Source organism: Pelophylax lessonae (genome assembly GCF_965119305.1).
Source record: "Pelophylax lessonae genome assembly, chromosome: 5".
NCBI lineage: Eukaryota > Metazoa > Chordata > Amphibia > Anura > Ranidae > Pelophylax > Pelophylax lessonae.
In genome coordinates, this window is record NC_138772.1 from 342,662,055 (window position 1) to 342,680,669 (window position 18,615).

At 43.2% G+C, this 18,615-nt stretch overlaps 1 protein-coding gene across 1 annotated transcript in view; it reads left to right on the plus strand.

The window, feature by feature from the left end:
• Positions 1-18,615, plus strand: part of CAP2 (cyclase associated actin cytoskeleton regulatory protein 2) — a 206,906-nt gene that overhangs the window by 95,864 nt on the left and 92,427 nt on the right. The window contains exon 4 of the mRNA XM_082258081.1: positions 17,532-17,609. Within this exon, the coding sequence (XP_082114207.1) occupies positions 17,532-17,609 (78 nt within the window). The remainder of the gene's footprint in view (positions 1-17,531; positions 17,610-18,615) is intronic.

Sequence of the window (18,615 nt, forward strand, 5' to 3'; positions counted from 1 at the left end):
GGGTTTTTTTTTCAAAGCTTAAAGCGGTTGTATCCCCCCCAAAAAAAAAAAATGCCTGCAGGAGAATGGCATAATGTGCTAGTATGCATCGCACACTAGCACATTCTGAAATACTTACCTTAGAACGAAGCCCAAACACCGCTGAGGGAGCTGACATGTTCCCTCTGTGTCTCTTCTGGGTTCGGCGGCTTCAGCGCTGTGAGTGCCGGAGCCGCGACAACGTCACTCCCGCACATGCGTGCGGGAGTTCACTTTCCGCCAGGGGGCAGGCAAGGAGCTCTGAAGGTCCGGCAAGATACGCCGGACCTTCAGAGCGCATGCGCTGCTGGTGTCAGCAGCTGCATGCAGGGTGAATATCTCCTAAACCGTGCAGGTTTAGGAGATATTAAATTTACCTACAGGTAAGCCTTATTATAGGCTTACCTGTAGGTAAAAGTTAAAAAGCGGAGTAGACTACCGCTTTAATTGAACAAGCTGAAGTTAGAAGCTAATTGGATACCATGCACTGCTGCACCAGATTTTGCACTCTCCAGTTTTAGTAAATCAACCCCACTGTCTTGAATGAAGTGTACCTATTGTAAACTTTACATAAAGTTTGTACAAAAGAAAAAGGAGCGCGTGATGTGCTGAATCTCACACCACACTGCCACCCACCGACCACAGGTGCGAAGCATCACGGCATGCAAACCCCCCATCCACTGCCTATTCGAGCTTAAGTGGGGAGGTTGACAGGCAGCAAGAACATGGCTCAACCATGCATTTTTGAAGCCCCACGAAACGTACGTGTAAATAAAGCCTTATAGCTTACCAAAAAATTGTGTAATATTTTGCATTTGTGTGCAATTTTTTATAATATGGGTTTGATAATCTGTTGTAAACTACCACCATTTTATTTTCTAGGGTCTCTGCTTTCAGAAAATTCATCATGCATAGGAGGTTAACTAATCATCAGGCCATGTAATGTGTCCAAGAGACTGCAGTGCACGTCATTCTCGCATAGGCAAAAATGAAGAAAGTGGGCGCAAGTTCAATTAAGGAATCCGCTCCCCGTTAAAAAGAAAAAAAAAAACTTCAATAGTGTTAGGCTGGATACACACTATACAGTTTTCGTTAGATTTTTTCCTTTAGACTTACCAAAAACCATATAATATGAGGTCAGACCTAAACATTTTCAATTTGTATGCAATCAGGCAGACCCTTGTATTACATAGTTGAAGGTAAATCTAATGGAAATCTAACAACAAAAGTTATATAGTGTGTATCCAGCTTTAGGGATGGGAGGTAGGGAGTTAAATAAATTGCACTTTGACTTTTGAGTGAAGGTCCGCTTTAAATTTAACTAACATATTTTTAAAGCAATGGAAGCAGTAATCAAAAAACATACATACATATTCTTATTTCTCTTCTCTTTTAATTAGGCTGATGTTCTTTTTTGACGGTTTTAAGTTCTTTTGAAGAATAACATCTTAATATCTGATTGATATCGTAATATAAAGATTTTCAAAGAAAGTAAGTCATCTCACGGAGAAGATGCCACTATTGGGTTCTCCTTGATTTCCAGGAACCCCTGAACAGAGTGAGATCCAAGAGTTATTTGCTGGAAAACAGGCAGAAAAAAAACACTGATGTCAGAGGGTATGGAGTATCCGGGGTCTTAAAGCGGAGTTCCACCCTAAAATTATACTTACCTCCATCTTCTTGCTCCGGGTCACCTGAAAAACAAATGGATAATCGCAATTTTTTTATACTTACCTTACTTCCTCTTCCTCCCCTCGGCGGCCACGGCGAGTCGTCACTTCCTGGCTTGCAATGATTCCTGGGAGCTGAACGTCATCGCTCCCAGGAATCAATGCGCCTGCACCGGCCCCGACGTCAGTTCCGGTGCAGGCGCCGTCATACCTTGCTAAACAGCTTCTGGGCATGCCCAGAAGCTGTACAGGGATGACGCTGCGGCACCGGAAGTGACGGCGGGGCTGGTGCAGTGCATCGTCGGACCGAAGAAGACGGAAGAGGATACAGAAGAGGATCGCGCTGGCTTCAAGCTGCCCACACCTGAGATGGCAACGCTGGACAATACTTTTTCAAGGTAAGTATTTCTTCTAAAAGGTAAGTGCAACCCGGGACAGATCAGAGGCTATCCATTGTGGAATGCACTAGCCCTGACTGTCCCCGGGGTATTTTTATTTAAAAAAACTTTCCCAGGTTGGAACTCCGCTTTAAGATAGAGTGAGAGGTACCAGGCAGATATTGACAGATGACAAGGCTGCTAACCTGATTTGGGCAGCCAGTGTAAGTGCTTCCCCCAGTTGTCAGATAAGGGAGAACCTCTGCGTTGCATACTTACACATTTGTCTGGAAAACTTTATTGGCAAGTTGATGAGAGGTGTTAGTGACTCTGTTAAATGCTTGTCTGGTTGGCACTGCAGTGGTTTCTATCTATTTCCTTCACAGTTTTGATAATTAAATTGCAAACTGGGAATCAAATGTCAATGGTAGCAGATGGCCAATGTGTTGGCCAACATTTGCATAAAGCACTTGGCAGAGAGTGAATAGTCCATAGTACCCAACCTACAGCACCTTGTACTGAAGGCAAGGGCCTGGAGTATATAATGTATACCACACAGAGTTCAGGTCTGTTGTGTGTCATTTAAAAAGAAAAAGAAAAAAGGTTGTGACTTTGAGTGAGGCATAAGACTGAGTCTGATTGTATAACAAGGACATAGAAATGTAGATAATCATCAATTTTATTGAGTACAACAAAATAATGACAATGTTAAAAATGTATGCATACAAAATAACATGCATAGACTCCTACCCCACAAGTACAGGACATTGCCCCCTCAGCTCCCGGGTGAGAGGGTTTCAGAGCACCCTCCTTTACAAGCCCCATGTGGCGAAATTTTGTATATTTTGTAAGTAGAACATTTTTTTGTTGACAGACATGGCCATGTTTTGGCGATGATTAGACATTTTGGCACTCCTTTTGACATATTTATTCCTTGATAGATACAATGTTTGCTTCTTCTCCTGACGAGTGTAGAAAACACGAAACGCGTAGAGCATTACAAGATGCAATCTTCATGGAGAATCTTCCCATACCATATACATATGTCTGTCTTAACCATTCTTTTATTTTTATTCTGGAATTTAGATCACTGTGATACTGCATACCCATTTAAGTCCTGGCCAGATTGGCACTATCCATGCATGTTATTTTGTATTCATACATTTTTAACATTGTGATTATTTGTTGTCCTCAATAAAATTGATGATTATCTACATTTCTATGTCCTTGTTTTACAATCAGACTCAGTCTTATGCCTCACTCAAAGTCCCAACTTTTTTTCTTTTTGTTTTCAAATAATTAGGGATGGAGGTACAATGGTTAGTTGTAGCCTCATCTAAAGTCCCAACCCTTCTCTATATATATGTTATGTGTCATTTAGAGCATAGCATACAAAATAAAGTGTTCTGTAATATGTAACATATACAGTAGCTCATTATTCAGAGTGAAGTGACCTATAGTATGTAATATATAAAGCAGCATACAGAGTAGAGGGATCTTATTATGTAATGTATAGAACAATGCACAGAACAATAGCTCCTTCCATAGATACAGTGGAGAAATTAATTTAGCCATACAGAAACAGGAAGTTTGCTACCAAGTAAAAAAAAAAAAAAAGCTAATATAGGCACCAAACTCAGGGAGTGGTAAGCGGCAGTGTAAAAAAAAATTGTACTTTCCAGTTTGAATATACTTTACCACTTGCTGACCAACTGCCGTAGTTTTACTGCCGCAGGTCGGCTCTGTCCCACGAAAACGACATACATGTACATCGCTTTGCGGGATAGCTAGCAGGGGCGCACTTGCTGATTGGCGACAGGGGGAGCCAATCAGCTGATCTGGCGGCCGCGATTGTAGCCGGGCAACCACGATCACTCCCTGTGGAGACAGAACGGAAGTCTGCCGTTGTAAGCACGGCACACCGCCGTTCTGTCAGTAATGAACACAGGGATCCTGCGTACCTCTTATTTAGGAATAGAGGTCTCTGTGTTCATCCAGCAAGCCCATCCTCCACACAGTTAGAAAGAACCCCCTAGGGACACATTTAACCATTTGATCACCCTTGGTGTTAACCCCTTCCCTGCCAGTGTCATTAGTATAGTAACAGTGCACATTTTTAGCACTGATTACTGTAGTAATGTCATTGGTCCCCCCAAAAATTGTCAAAAATGTCAGTTGGGTGTCCAATCTGTCCACTGCAATGTTGCAGTCCTGCTGATCACTGCCATTACTAGTAAAAAAAGAATAAATAAATAAAAATGACATAAATCTTTCTCCTAGTTTGTAGACGTGATAACTTTTGCGCAAAGCAATCAGTATACACCTATTGGGATTTTTTTTACCAACAAAAATGTAGCAGATTACATATTGGCCTAAAATGATGAAAAATTAGACTTTTTATTTTTTTATTGGGAATGTTATTTAGCAGAAAGTATAAAATATATTTTTTTCAGAACTGTTTCTTTTTTTTTTTGGTTTATAGCGCAAAAAAAAAAAAAAAAAAAACGCACAGGTTATCAAATAGAAAGGACATCAATTTTATTTGGGTACAGCATCACACGACCACGCAATTGTCAGTTAAAGTAACAGTGTCGTATCGCAAAAAATGGCCTGGCCTTTAAGGGGGTAAAACCTTCCGGTCCTTAGGTGGTTAGAGAGAAAATTGATTGGCCAACACAAAAAAAAAAATGTTAGCAATCCCCTCTGTTCTTCCATGTTCTCCCAATCTTCTTTAGGGTTTGGATTCTTCAGTCTCTTGACTGTGCATGGGAAATGCTTCATGTCTGCACACAAACGCTGACAGGCAGAGAGAAGCAAGTATGACAGAAGAAACATCCAGAGTCTTCTCTCATAAAAACCTTACCTGTGCGGTTTTGTAAAATTTTACTTTAATGTCCCCTTAAAGGTATTGGTTTTAAAATGTTCTTTTCCTTCTCCCATTTATATTATACAAGATTGTAAGTGCCCTTATAGATAGCATGTTTTAGTTTATTTGATTATATACATAGTATGTGCAAGTAGATGGGGAATCCGGTATCTGTCTAACATTTGAGATTATTGTCACTTAATATGGCGATTTTTAGCTGGATTAAGAGACCAGTGGGTAGAAACGAACCAATAAGGCAGGTCATAGACTAGGTGTCTTCAAACTATGGCCCTCCAGTTGTTCAGGAACTACAATTCCCATCATGCCTTGTCATGTCTGTGAATGTCAGAGTTTTACAATGCCTCATGGGATGTGTAGTCCTGCAACAGCTGGAGGGCTGTAGTTTGAGGACCGCTGTCATAGATGGTGCAAATTTCTTTTCTGCAACCATGAGTTGCAGGAAAGACAAGCCCGAAGCAAAAAAATAAAAAAAGCGTTGAGCTGTGCAGCAGGGCAAAAGGATACATAGGGTTAAATCAGTCCTGTTTTGTATTAGATATCAGTAGGGGTGGGTAGTGCTGAATAGGAGGGTTTTTTGGCTTAATGAAGGTGGGGTCAAGAGTTTTGGGTCAATTGGTGTTCAGCGGAGAAAGAAGAAACTTCCCACCTTTCCGCCCTTTGTATTGCATGCTGTGCAACGGCTGTTGTAGTGGCTTGGCGGTTGGAATCTTTGGAGGCCTTCTAAAATAACAGCCATATGGCATAGTGGGGAACCATCTATGGCAGCCTTTCTCAACCTTTTCAACACAGAGGAACCCCTGAAATATATTTCTGGTCTCGGGGAACCCCTGCTAAAAATTAAAAATCTTCAACTCATGACACATTAGTGTGATAGTCAGTGGGAAGAATGCTCCTTACTCTTGTCATCATTGGGAAGAATTACCCCCTTACAGGGAGTTAAAAGGAACAATGGTGTCATTAGGAACTTATCTGAGAGGCAGAAATTGCCTATTGCTCAAGGAACTCCTAGCAACCTCAGGATGAACCCTAGGGTTCCATGGAACTCTGGTTGAGAAACCCTTATCTATGGTACGGGGTCCTCTGTAAGATGCTAGTTACCAGAGGTTTAACTGGGCATTGGGCATATGGGTATCTACGCAGAAGATGGAAGAGTTGGGATTGTCCCTAAGTCAGTGTGTTGCAGCTGGGGACCTTGCGTGGTCACACAGATACAAAAACGATTTGGGTTTTTTCAGTGCCTTCAAAGATTGGCAACCTGGTTTAGTATTTATCTGTGATTATTATGTTTTTGTTAAACAGATGTGTTTTATGGTTATTTGTTAATAAATGGCCGGTACAGCCAATTTTATTCCAAAAGGATGTATTTGATTTATTTACTATCTTGTAGGTAGTAGTAGTGGTAATGTGGGGTTTGCATCTGTCTTACCATAGTCAAGAAATTCACATGATCTCCCCATCAACACAGACAGTGCTGACAGGGGAATCTCTCCTGCCAAGACATTGTATTCCCCCAGCGGATCTAGTGATAATCGCAAGTAAATCCGGCAACTTGGCACATTCAGCCTGGCCATACACGGTTTGAATCTCGGCTGGTTCCTGCTGAACCAGCCGAGATTCAAACCATCTATGTCCAGCCTAAGGATACCATCCATTCTAATGTAACTAGCAAACAGCCATGGATCATTTTGATTCCCCTAGAGCTGGTGTCAGAAATGTCCAACTGTTCTACCTCCTTCATAAGGATAAACATGTATGCTTTCTTTTGTGCGCAACTGATAAACATAATGATTTGTTGGCCTTTATTTGCTGTCATTCATGTGGGGTAAGTGGAGGAATCAGACAGGCTTTTTATCTTATCTTTTATGTCAGATAAGCAGTGTCAGCTCTGATAGTCATGCTTTCAGCTATTACCGGCTAAGCATTGTCTAAATTGAGAGACTGCAAGGCTGGGTTCAGACTATCGCGATGCCAGACATTGCATGTGATTCGCATAGCATTGCATTGGAACCGTTCTAATCGGTGCGACTCAACTTGCTCCGACTTAGAAAAAGGTTCCTGTACTAATTTTGGTGCAACTTCACTACGACTTGCATTGACTTCTGTTAAAGAAGATGTATGCAAGCCGCGCAGGGATGTTGGATTCAAAGTCTCACAAATTTGACGTCGTGGCAGTGTGAACCTAGGCTAAGGTGTTTTTGTTTTTTATTTAATAGAGGAGGAGATTAGGGATGGAGAGCTTCCATTTGACCAGAAAACACTCAACCAAACGCTCATGTCACACATTTTTTAGTAATTCCCATTGACATCTAAGGGGCCAAAAACTCTCCAATCTGCCTGAAAAGAAGCTCATGTACTTTTTGAAACAACAGGCTTTTTGCTTTAGGTGGCAAAATGCTCACATGTGAACAGGGGCCATTGAAATAAGTGTGATTTGGCTTGTTGAGCATCCTGGAGCTTCCAGCTTTGAGTTACAAAACACTTACACATAGTGATAACCATTGAAGAAATTGGCTACTCTACTCTATAAATAGAAAAAGCTATCAGAAAAGACAGGCCCGAAGCAGAAAAATAAAAAATAAAAGAGGCGCAGGGCTTTATGATGAGGTTTATAGGACATACAGGACAACATGGGTAATTAGCAGGGGATCATTTGGAGGTCACTTACCGGGATTGGTCAAGGAGGGATAGGTGGAGCTGTGGATGGGGGGGATGCAGGAGGCAGAGCAGAAAGTGTGGTAGACCCCTGTTTGGAAAAGGGACGAGCAGGAATCAGGAATCCTCACCCCTTTCCGCAGTGCCAGCTGAGCCATTTTATCCCCATGGGTGACTTGGACTGCATCCTGGGACACCTCCGGGCAGCCGCCGCCTCCCAAGGTACAGCCTGGCTTCACCAACAGGCTCCTCCTTGCTCGGGGGGAGACCTCTGCGGGGGGGGGGGGGGACTACCTGTAATGCAAGCTCGGAGGTCCCGGCCTCCGGAGCGTTTTTAGCCCTCTATTGTACCCCAGAGCTTTGCGCCACAGAGGGAGCCCATGTGTGGACCCTCTAGGCACGCCGACACAACAATTTCACCATCGCCGGTAGAGCTCGTGCAGGCGGGGCCACTCACCCATGTACTCGGCCCTGCCTGTCCATCACGGGAGTTCCAGTGGTTTGGCTGTCCCTGCCAGTGAGGCTTTGACTGCCAGGAAACCTCGACCTGGGAGAGTGTCAGCTGTGGGAGCCGGCCAGTCGGATGGAGCGGCCGGCGGCCCTGTTCTGCGCATGCGCAGCCAAGTTGTGTCCCCAGTGGTTAGAGTCTCCCAGGCCAGGTGCCAGCAATCAAGCAGGAAGAGGCCCAGGATGTCAGGTGGTGGTTCGAGGCCTTCACATGGCGGACCGCATCAGTCTTGCAGCCTGGACCCTCGGTGCCTAGTGTTATTTCTACTGAAAATTTGTGTTTGCTAGACCTTTGTGATAATATTGTGTGACATAAAAAAATTGAATTTCTTCTATTTCATTCTATAGGGTGTCTACTTTCAGAATATATATATTTTATTTTTTGTGTGCAGGGGGGGTATGTAATCTTCAGGCCTAAAATTAAAATGATTGTGAAGTCTCTTTTTTATTTAAAAAATAAAATAAAAAACATGTTATATTTACCTTCTCTGTGCAGTTGGTTTTGCACAGGGCAGCCTGGATCCTCTTCTTCTTGGGTCCCCTCTTGGTGCTCCTAGTCCCTCCCTCCTGTCGAGTGCCCCACAGTAAGTAGTTTGCTATGGGGGCACCCGAGCCAAGCTGCAGCTCCGTGTGTCCAGGGCCGGTACAAGGGGTGGGCGGAAGGGGCGGGTGCCCTGGGCGGTACCATTTGCTAGAGGAGGGGGGGCGCAGGTGAAGTGCCCGCAGAATACACTGTTTGTGTATGACTGTACACTACATCATCCGCTACATAGCTGCAATGATGTGCCGAGTGCGCCCCTGCACTCGGCACAAGCCTAGAACAGCAGAGCCAGAGTCCTTCCCTTCTCGGTCAGAAGAGACACTCCCCCTGACACAGGCGCCGGCTTGGCGTGACGTCACTGAGATGCCGGCGCCGGCGGGATGGGAGAGGACTCAGAGGAGCAGAGTGTGCTACCCAGGGCTGCTGGAGGAGCGCGAAGAGGAACCGAGTTCGTATGGCATAAGTAAGCAATACCTCTTTGGATTGGATGGGGAGGAGGAGAGAGGCTGAGGCTGTGGGGAGGTTAATTGCCAATGATATTTATAATATGCAGCATGAGGGGGTAATGTATTTCCACTGGTCACTGACGCATTAGTGACCGACCAATGGCTGTTAATTAACCCCTATTTGCTGCATTAGTGGAACCAGTGTTAGTGTTAACACTGACACTGGTGCCACTAATGCAGCACATAGGGGTTAACTAACAGCCATTGGTCGGTCACTAATGCATCAGTGACCAGTGGAAATACATTACCCCCTCATGCTGCATATTATAAATATCATTGGCAATTAACCACTTGCTGACCCGTCGAGGTATATGTACTGTGATGGGGCGTACGTCCCTTCCTATTTCAGGGTTTCTGGCGCATGCTCCCACCCACCTACTCCCCTGTGATTTGACACAGAAAGAGACTGTCAGCAGATGTCAGCCAATGATTCATGGCTGAGACCTGCTGATCGGCTGTGTCAAATCACAGCCCAGAGCTCTGTGTTGACAATACAGGGCTCTTTACAGAGGGAATGATCGCTTTTTTTTTTCTTTTCCCTGCAAAGCAGAGAAAATAAAGAAATCGATCTGTAGTAAAAAGCAGCACACATTACACATAGTTAGGCACACAATTAACCCCTTAATTGCCCCTAGATGTTAACCCCTTCTTAGCCGGTGTCATTAGTACAGTGACAGTGTATAGTATTATCACTGATCACTGTATTAGTGTCACTGGTAATGTGGCAGTTAGTCAGTTCCCACAAAGTGTCAGTGTTATGATCACAGTCCCACTCTTAGGCCCCTTTCACACAAACTATCCAATCCGATCTGCCTGTCAGTTTTTCAGGCGGATCGGATCCTCCATGCATCCCAATGGGGGAGCGGATGTCAGGGGAGACCTCTCCGCTGCTATCCGCTTCCGATCCTATCCGTGAAATCTGGACGGATGGAAACCCTACTTTCCATCCTTCCAGCAGATTGGATCGGATGAGAATGGACAGGCGGAGACGGAGCTGTCATCCGCCTGCTCAGCGGGGATCTGCGGATCGTCCCCCACTGAGCAGAACGGACTCTGTCGGTGGATGCGGACCGTGTGAAAGGACCCTAAGTTGCTGATCACCACCATTTCTAGTATATATAAAAAATTCCATTATATATCTTGTTTGTAGGCATTTTAGCTTTCACACAAACACATTAATATACACTTATTTTTTTTACTAAAGACAGCAGATTTTGTTTTGGTCTAAGTTTTGGAAGAATTTTTTATTTTTTTTGGATGTTTTATAGCAGAAAGTAAACATTTTTTTTTTTTTTTTTTTCAAATTTGTTTTTTTATTTTTTTATTCACATAAAAGCTAACACAATCTAGTGGTGTGCAAATACCCCCAAAAGAAAGCTTTTTTTTTTTTGTGTAAAAAAAAATACATACATTTTGTTTGGGTACAGCATTGCATGATGGGGGTAAAATCCTCTAGAGCTCAAGTGGTTAATTAACCTCCCAGAGAGTTAACCACTCCAGCCAGTTCACATGGGGATTGCAGACACTGCCATTAATGCTGGGGGTTATTAAATAAGCTAGCACCATTGCTGGGGATCATTGTTGCATAAACTGATGCGAATGCTGTGGATTATTATTGCGTAAATTGGCTGCTGTTTAAAGTATTTTCTTGTTTTGAAATTTTTGAAATACACTGAATCTTTCTTTACATCTGAGGGGGGGGGGGGGGGGGGCGCAGTTTGCCATATTCGCCCTGGGCACCAAATGACCTTGTCCCGGCACTGCGTGTGTCCATTTAGATTGGCAGCAGATGCTTTTGGTATTCCATATTGCATAATTCAGGTTTCACATTTTGAAGTCTACAAATTAAAGTATTGTAATTAATGCTGAATGAGTCATGTGACATCATTTTGTAGATATCTTCCATCTCATGTGCCAACAAGGGTCCTGGTTTTCAGCTCAGGCATCAATGTACTTAAAATATAAGCTGACTTCACCACTATCTCAGTATAACAATATTGGTTTAGATATCTCTTATATGTTGATGTCACTTATATCAAACATGTGAAAAAGCGCATCAAATAGAGAGGTTGAGTGGTTATGTCATTATTTATTGTCATATGGTTGTACATTCTTGTACATCCATTAGCCTTTGATTAACAGCTCTGGGAGCCAATGGCGCAGCGGCTGTGTCTCAGCCAATCTTGAGGGAGAGTCTCGAATGGCCAAGGGACTCGTGGACATTGCTGGACAGAGATGGGGCTCTGATTAGTATTATGGGTGCTGGGGGGGCTGCTACACACAGAAGGTTTTTATATCTTACTGCATAAAATACATTAAGATAAAAAAACTTTCTGATTTTACAACTCCTTTAAACATGTGTGCAAAAAAAAAAAAAAAAAATTGATCCAGCAGTGAAAGGGTTAAAAAGCATTTAAGTGATTTTCTTTTTTTTTTTTCATGATTATTTAACTGAATTAATGTGTCTTTATATCTGCCAAAAATATAGCTTTTATTAATACAAAATAATGAATTCAATTTCAAAGACAGGCATCTTTTGGTATTGGTCTATTGTTTTACTTCCGTTGGCAGTGATAAATTCACTAACAGAATTCTAAAGCAAGTTTAATGAAAGGGAACCAATCAGATTAAAAATATGAAAGCTGAACATATGAAAGCGGATTTCATTTTAAAGTTGCTAACTTTCGTTTTGTTCTCTTACTTGCTTTTGTGACCTAGAACAAATATGCTTATTGGGAGTTAAACTTTCCAGAAAACCCCCTCCCCCCAAAAAAAAAAAAATGAACACTACTCTAAATGCTTACCACCTGAGCATAAACTCCCCCTCTTCCCAGTTCAAATCTGCCCCCTACTGAAATCCCCCCCCCTCCCAGCACAAATCCCCCCCCATCCCCACCAGCTCATGTCCTATCCCCATATGCTTCCAGCACAAATCCCCCCCCCCCCCAAAAAATAAATAAATACATTTTTCCCCTTCCTAGCACAAATCCTCAACCTCTCAAATTTCCCCTCAAAGAAAAAATCCTCTCACCTACTCCAAATGCTCGATGTCCAGCACAAGTCCTCTCCCCCAATCCCTCATTCTTATCACAGATCCCCCTACAAAAAATATTTCCTCTCTACCGTTTTTGATTTATAGCACAAACCCCCCAAATCCCCTCTCCTAGTATAAATCCTCTTCCCTCATCCCTCTTCCCAACACAAATCCCCCCAAATCAGCACATGAATCACCCCAAATGCACACCTCCCTAAGTTTGCCTTCCTAGAACAATTCATATCCCTTTAAACCCCCCCCCCCCCCAATTCCCCTTCTCAACATGAATCCTCTCCTCCCCAATATCCTTGTGGTGCCCACCTATCTCACATGATACCATGGTGCCCAGAGCGGCCACCCATCCTGCCCACCCCTTGTTCCGGCTCTGCTTTCCAGATTTCATACATGCGCTTGGCCAATGACTTGCTTAGCAGTGAAAGCTGGATGAGCCACCAAAGCTTGACGACCATGTTGGCAGCAGATGCTTTTGGTATTCCACGTTGCATAATTCAGGTTTCACATTTTGAAGTCTACAAATTAAAGTATTGTAATTAATGTCATGTGACATCATTTTGTAGATATCTTCCATCTCATGTGCCAACAAGAGTCATGGTTTTCAGCTTAGGCATCAATGTCCCTAAAATATAAGCTGACTTTACTACTATCTCAGTAGAACAATATTAGTTTAGATATCTCTTATATGTTGATGTCACTTCAGAAATATCAAACATTTGAAAATGTACATCAAATATAGAGCATGAGTGGTTATGTCATTCATTTATTGTCATAAGGTTGTACTTTCTGGTACATCCATTACCCAGTAGATGTGTCAGTGAGGGCTTAGGATCTATTGAACTGGAATAAGTTCATAGCATGCTGTCAGCAGAAATGTAAACAATGAGGTCTGAAATACAGCTTGCTGCTCTATTGTACTAAACAAGATCCGCTTCATTGGGAGGACCAAGTGAGATAACTGTATAAAAAGCCTCAGCTAACCCAGAACGCAAGTGAGGAGCATCATCAGCTGCAGACCCATGTCATTCTGGTGATATTTATTCATAATGTATAAAACAGATTTTGTTACTGTTTAAGGCCCCTAGAGAAGGCCCAGTTCACACATATGCATTTTTTAGTGCATTTTCGGTTTTTCAGAAACACACTACAGTCCATTTAACATGGTTTCCTATGGGTCGTGTTCACATATGTACATTTTTTGGAAAGGGCTAGGGACTTTTTTCTGTTTTTTGGTTCCACAGACTTCAATGGATCAAAAATGTGTATTGAAAAACGCAAAATGCACCTGGAATATGCAAACTGCAACCTGCATAGGTGTGAACTAGGCCAAAGACCTGCATTCCAGTGCTTCGTCCCTTAACGCATGGGACTTAAATGTGGGTACCAGGGCCAGGACAAGTGGTGGGCAGGAGGTTCAGTTTCCCTGGGTGCAATAGTTTATTGCAGGGATGGGGGGGCGCCTTGACCCTAACCCTAAGGAAAGGGGGGGCACAGTTTAGCATCCTTGCCCTGGGCGCTGGGTGACCTTGTCCCGGCACTGATGGGTACTACTTGGTACAGCGTTCAGCCCCGTCCATCCCCTGTAGACTTTGACAGGCTGCCTGCAGCTGTGCTGGACATAGTACTGGTCCCTCCTGGGTGCACTAAACCAACAAGAGACACCCTGCCCCTAGATGGCCCTGTAAAGTGCATGTAAACCTTGAAAATGAACTTTCCTTACCGGCCTCCTTTTGCTGTATTGATTAAATATACCATTGATTGTGATTTGCTATATCTGTTTGATAAGTGCAAAAACTGTTGCGCTAAGAAGGAAATTCTCCTCAATTTGTAGAGATTTCTAATCACTTCCTGTTGCACAGCCAGGACAGGAAGTGAAGAGAAATCTCCCCAACAGGTTCCAGACCGCAAAACTGAAATGCCAGGCTTTTCAACCCTTTCCTACTCTGTCAAAAACAAAAAAAAAAAAAGAAAGTGTGATCTACACATACTTTAAAGTAGATACTCAGATTAACCACTTTAACTCTGGAAGATTTATCCCCTCCCCTGCCTTCATGACCAGGCCATTTTTTTTGCGATACGGCAGTGTTACTTTAACTGACAATTGGGTGGTCGTGCCACGCTGTACCTGAAAAAAAAAAGTGATGTCCTTTTTTTCTCACAAATAGAGCTTTCTTTTGGTGGTATTTGATCACCTCTGCTGTTTTTATTTTTTGCGATATAAACAAAAAAAGACCGACAATTTTGAAGAAAAAAACAACATTTTTTTCTTTCTGCTATAAAACCTATCCAAAAAAAATGTAAAAAATCTAACCTCTTCACCAGTTAGGGTCAATATATATTCTGCTACATGTTTTTGGTAAAAAAAAAAAAAATCCCAATAAGCGTATATTGTTTGGTTTGTGCACAAGTTAGAGCGTCTACAAACTATGGGATATTTTTTATGGAATTTTTTTTTTTTCTAGTAATGGTGGCGATCAGCAATTTTTAGCGGGACTGCGACATTGCGGCAGAAAAATCTGAGACTTAAGTGACACTTGTTGGGGACCAGTGACACCAGTACAGTGACCAGTGCTGAAAAAATGCACTGTCACTGTACTAATGACCCTGGCAGGGAAGAGGTTAACATCAGGGGCAATCAAAAGGGTTAAATGGGCTCCTAGGGAGTTATTTCTAACTGTGGGAGGGTTTACTTTGGCTGTAAGAAGACAGAGATCCATGTTCCTGCTTTCTAGAAACACATAATCTCTGTCTCCCCTATTAGCAGAACAGCTATCTGCATTGTTTACATAGGCAGACCACCGTTCTGCCTCTCTCGAAAAGGATCGTCAGGTCCCGGCGGACATCGGATACCCACTGATTGACTCCCGCTGTGTTCAATCACACCCGGAAGCACAAAATGACGTTCGGGTACTGCCGCAGTAAATATACATGGGGTGGTCCGGAAGTAGTTAAAGTGTTACTAAACCCAAAGGGGTTGAACCTAAGAGGTTAATCCACTGGATTGTGTAAAAAGGCTGTTTGATCCTGTCTTCTCTAATCCTCCCCTCCTTCCACTAACTCCTAATAATGTCCTGATAACGCAGAGCCTATGGAGTCAGATTGCACATGTTCAGTTTGGTGTGTGTGTTGCTAGTGAGGTTTTTTCTTGGGAGGGTGCATGCAGGCAGTGCCGGGACAAGGTCACCCAGCACCCAGGGCAAAGATGCCAAAACTGCACCCCCCCCCCTTCCTTTAGGGTTAGGGTCAAGGCGCCTCCATCCCTGCAATAAACCATTGCTCCCAGGACAGCCGTCCCTCCTGATCACCCCTTGTCCCGGCCCTGCATGCAGGGCCAATCAGCCCTGTCCAGATAGAGGGTCAGGGGTCTAGCAGTCTCATAGAACAGTCAGAAAACTCCTTGTACAAGCTTTGCCAGTGATTGGCTGGACACTGATAAAAGTCACAGTTTTTTTTTTTTGTTGATTTTTTTGTGCTGTTGGGGTAGATTTTCTCCATCATCGGGACACAAAATGAAGGGAAATCTTTTCACTAAAATGCTTTTATAGTAAAATGTGGAAGAGCTAGAACCTCAATCAGGTTTTAATTGCTGGCTATGTTCCCACTAGGTAGATTTATCCTCACTTTCACGATACTTTTTTAAACTAAACAAAAGTGTTTTGGCACTTACTCAGATAGCAAGTATAACTTGCCACAAATTTGTGACAGTGTTGAACTGTAAGTCTTTTTACCTTGCTGCACATTTTCACTGGCAAGTTGTACAGTTTCAGAGCACTTGAAGCACAAGTTCTAGTTAACACTTTTCCAATTTGTAGCAAATTTGCATGGCAAGACTCTAGGAAGAGCAAAGTTGCAGTAGTGAGTATACAGCAAGAGCTCTGCAAGTCACAGTGACCCCTGTGGTGGGATGACTATTGCACAATATAACTGAACTAGAACTTGCAGAAGACTTTCAGAATGTTTGTGTAGGAGTCACTGATGTCCAGGTTCCCACTGCTGCAAAGTCAGTCACATAGCATTTCCTTCATTCACTCAAACACAGAAAATCAGTTGTTGGCTTCTTTTTGTTGTTTTATTAGGGGATGATAACTTGGATGGGAAAGGGAATTTTGGGATGCCCAACTTGAAAATGTGCAGAACACAGAACAAACAAAATCCTCGTCTTACTTCCTTCTGCACAAACTTGGTTCACTATATACAGCATGTGATGATCACTCCCAGTGGAACTAACAGTCCCTTTGTTAATTCAGCAACAGCCCATTACAGGCTAGGAAGATCCCTTCCCTTTTTGTGAATAAAGTAGTAGTACTTGTGAAGTGAACAGCATTTCCTTCTGCCTCTCTGTAGACACTGAGCCCAGTTATACCACTGCAGAAGACTACCAGCCCACCTGGCTGCTTGCCCCAAGTCCTCCTGACTGGCACGCTTCCCCCAGTTATTGTGACTGACACACTTCCTCCAGTCCTCCTGACTGGCACACACACATGGCAATTCCCCAGGGCAAGGTTAGATGAAGACTTGGCACACTGCGGTCTTCAAGAGAGCACTGCTACAGCATACAGTCTCTCTCCCTTGACTGGTCCCTGCACTGTGCTGATCTACTCACTGTCTCTGCTTGCGCTCTCCTGCTGCCTCTTTGGTAATTAATCAGTCCAACTGCCTCCTGTGGTGGGATCCTTTCAGGCCAGCTTTCCCAAGCTCCAGCCCGAGGTAACCCCCCCCCCCCCCTTCCTCAAGGGCCACTGACTGCCTCTCCTCAGCACTGCTTCATCTTCCACCCAACTCCCCTGCTGGATATGGCCAATGTCTATTTATGGGTTTCCCAGTCCCCTGCCAGGCCCACTCCTGGGGATGGGCTGAGGGCCCATAAATATTCAAGGCAGCAGCTCCTAGCCTCCACCCACTAGTTCCAGAACATTCTCTAATATTCTAGGAACAGGGAGGGGCGCCAGAGAGCTGCCAGGATGAGTCATCCAACCCTGGCCTCTAATAACCCTGACCCAGATTCAGTGACTCAGGGTTATCCGTGGGCAATAAAAATGCTTTTTCCTACACACACTTTTAGTAGCACACACTGGAGGATGCTACATTTGCTTAGAAAGTTGACCTGGTTTCATGCAATGTGGATTTGCTGCAATTGTGCAACAAACTTGTGAAGCCTGGCAAGTCTAGCAATAGCTTGGCAAGTCATTTTCAAACTTGCAGCTCAAATGCTTGCTATCTGGGTACACATGTATTAATGTTAGTGAAAAAATGTATAGTGTTAATTTAGATTTGCACTTATACTTCATGTGACATTGTCTGTGTTTTTTTCCTGTCTTTTTCAGGCAAGCCTTGTGGAAACTGCCTTTAAAGCAGAAAGAGGATTTTTGGTTTACGCATCCCAGCACCAACAGCCCTCAGAGGTAAGCAAAAGTGGTATGCTAAAATGTGGGAGTTTTCAGTGTCCAGAGATATATGCCTATTACTGGCTGCTTAGTGGCAACATATGATTTGTGACATTTATGTATACCCATGGGCAAACAGGCATGGGCAGACGCAGACAGTGTGTGTGTCTGCATGTCTGTACTGGGGGAATACAGATGACACCATCTAAAATGAATTGTCTACAGTAAGGGGCATGTAGGCAGGGCAAGTTGATTGATACCTGAGATGGAAATAAATGTACACAGAGAGCAAGGAAGGTGTCACAATTATTATTTGGTAGGAGTAACAAGACAGCATCAAGGAATTCACTTACAGTTCCAAACACTATGGAAACACTATAACACCACTTTTGTCATACTTCAAGTGTGTGAAATCTAAAAAGTGCATATAATATACAGTCAGGTCCATCAATATTGGGACATTGACACAATTCTAATCTTTTTGGCTCTCTACACCACCACAATGGATTTGAAATTAAACAAACAAGATATGCTTTAACTGCAGACTGTCAGCTTTAATTTGAGGGTATTTACATCCAAATCAGGTGAAAAGTGTAGGAATTACAACAGTTTGTATATGTGCCTCCCACTTTTTAAGGGACCAAAAGTAATGGGACAATTGGCTGCTCAGCTGTTCAATGGCCAGGTGTGTGTTATTCCCTCGTTATCCCATTTACAAGGAGCAGATGAAAGGTCCAGAGTTAATTTCAAGTGTGCTATTTGCATTTGGAATCTGTTGCTGTCAACTCTCAATATGAGATCCAAAGAGCTGTCACTATCAGTGAAGCAAGCCATCATTAGGCTGAAAAAACAAACCCATCAGAGAGATAGCAAAAACATTAGGTGTGGCCAAATCAACTGTTTTGAACATCCTTAAAAAGAAAAAACGCACTGGTGAGTTCAGCAACACCAAAAGACCCGGAAGACCACGGAAAACAACTGTGGTGGATGACCGAAGAATTCTTTCCCTGGTGAAGAAAACACC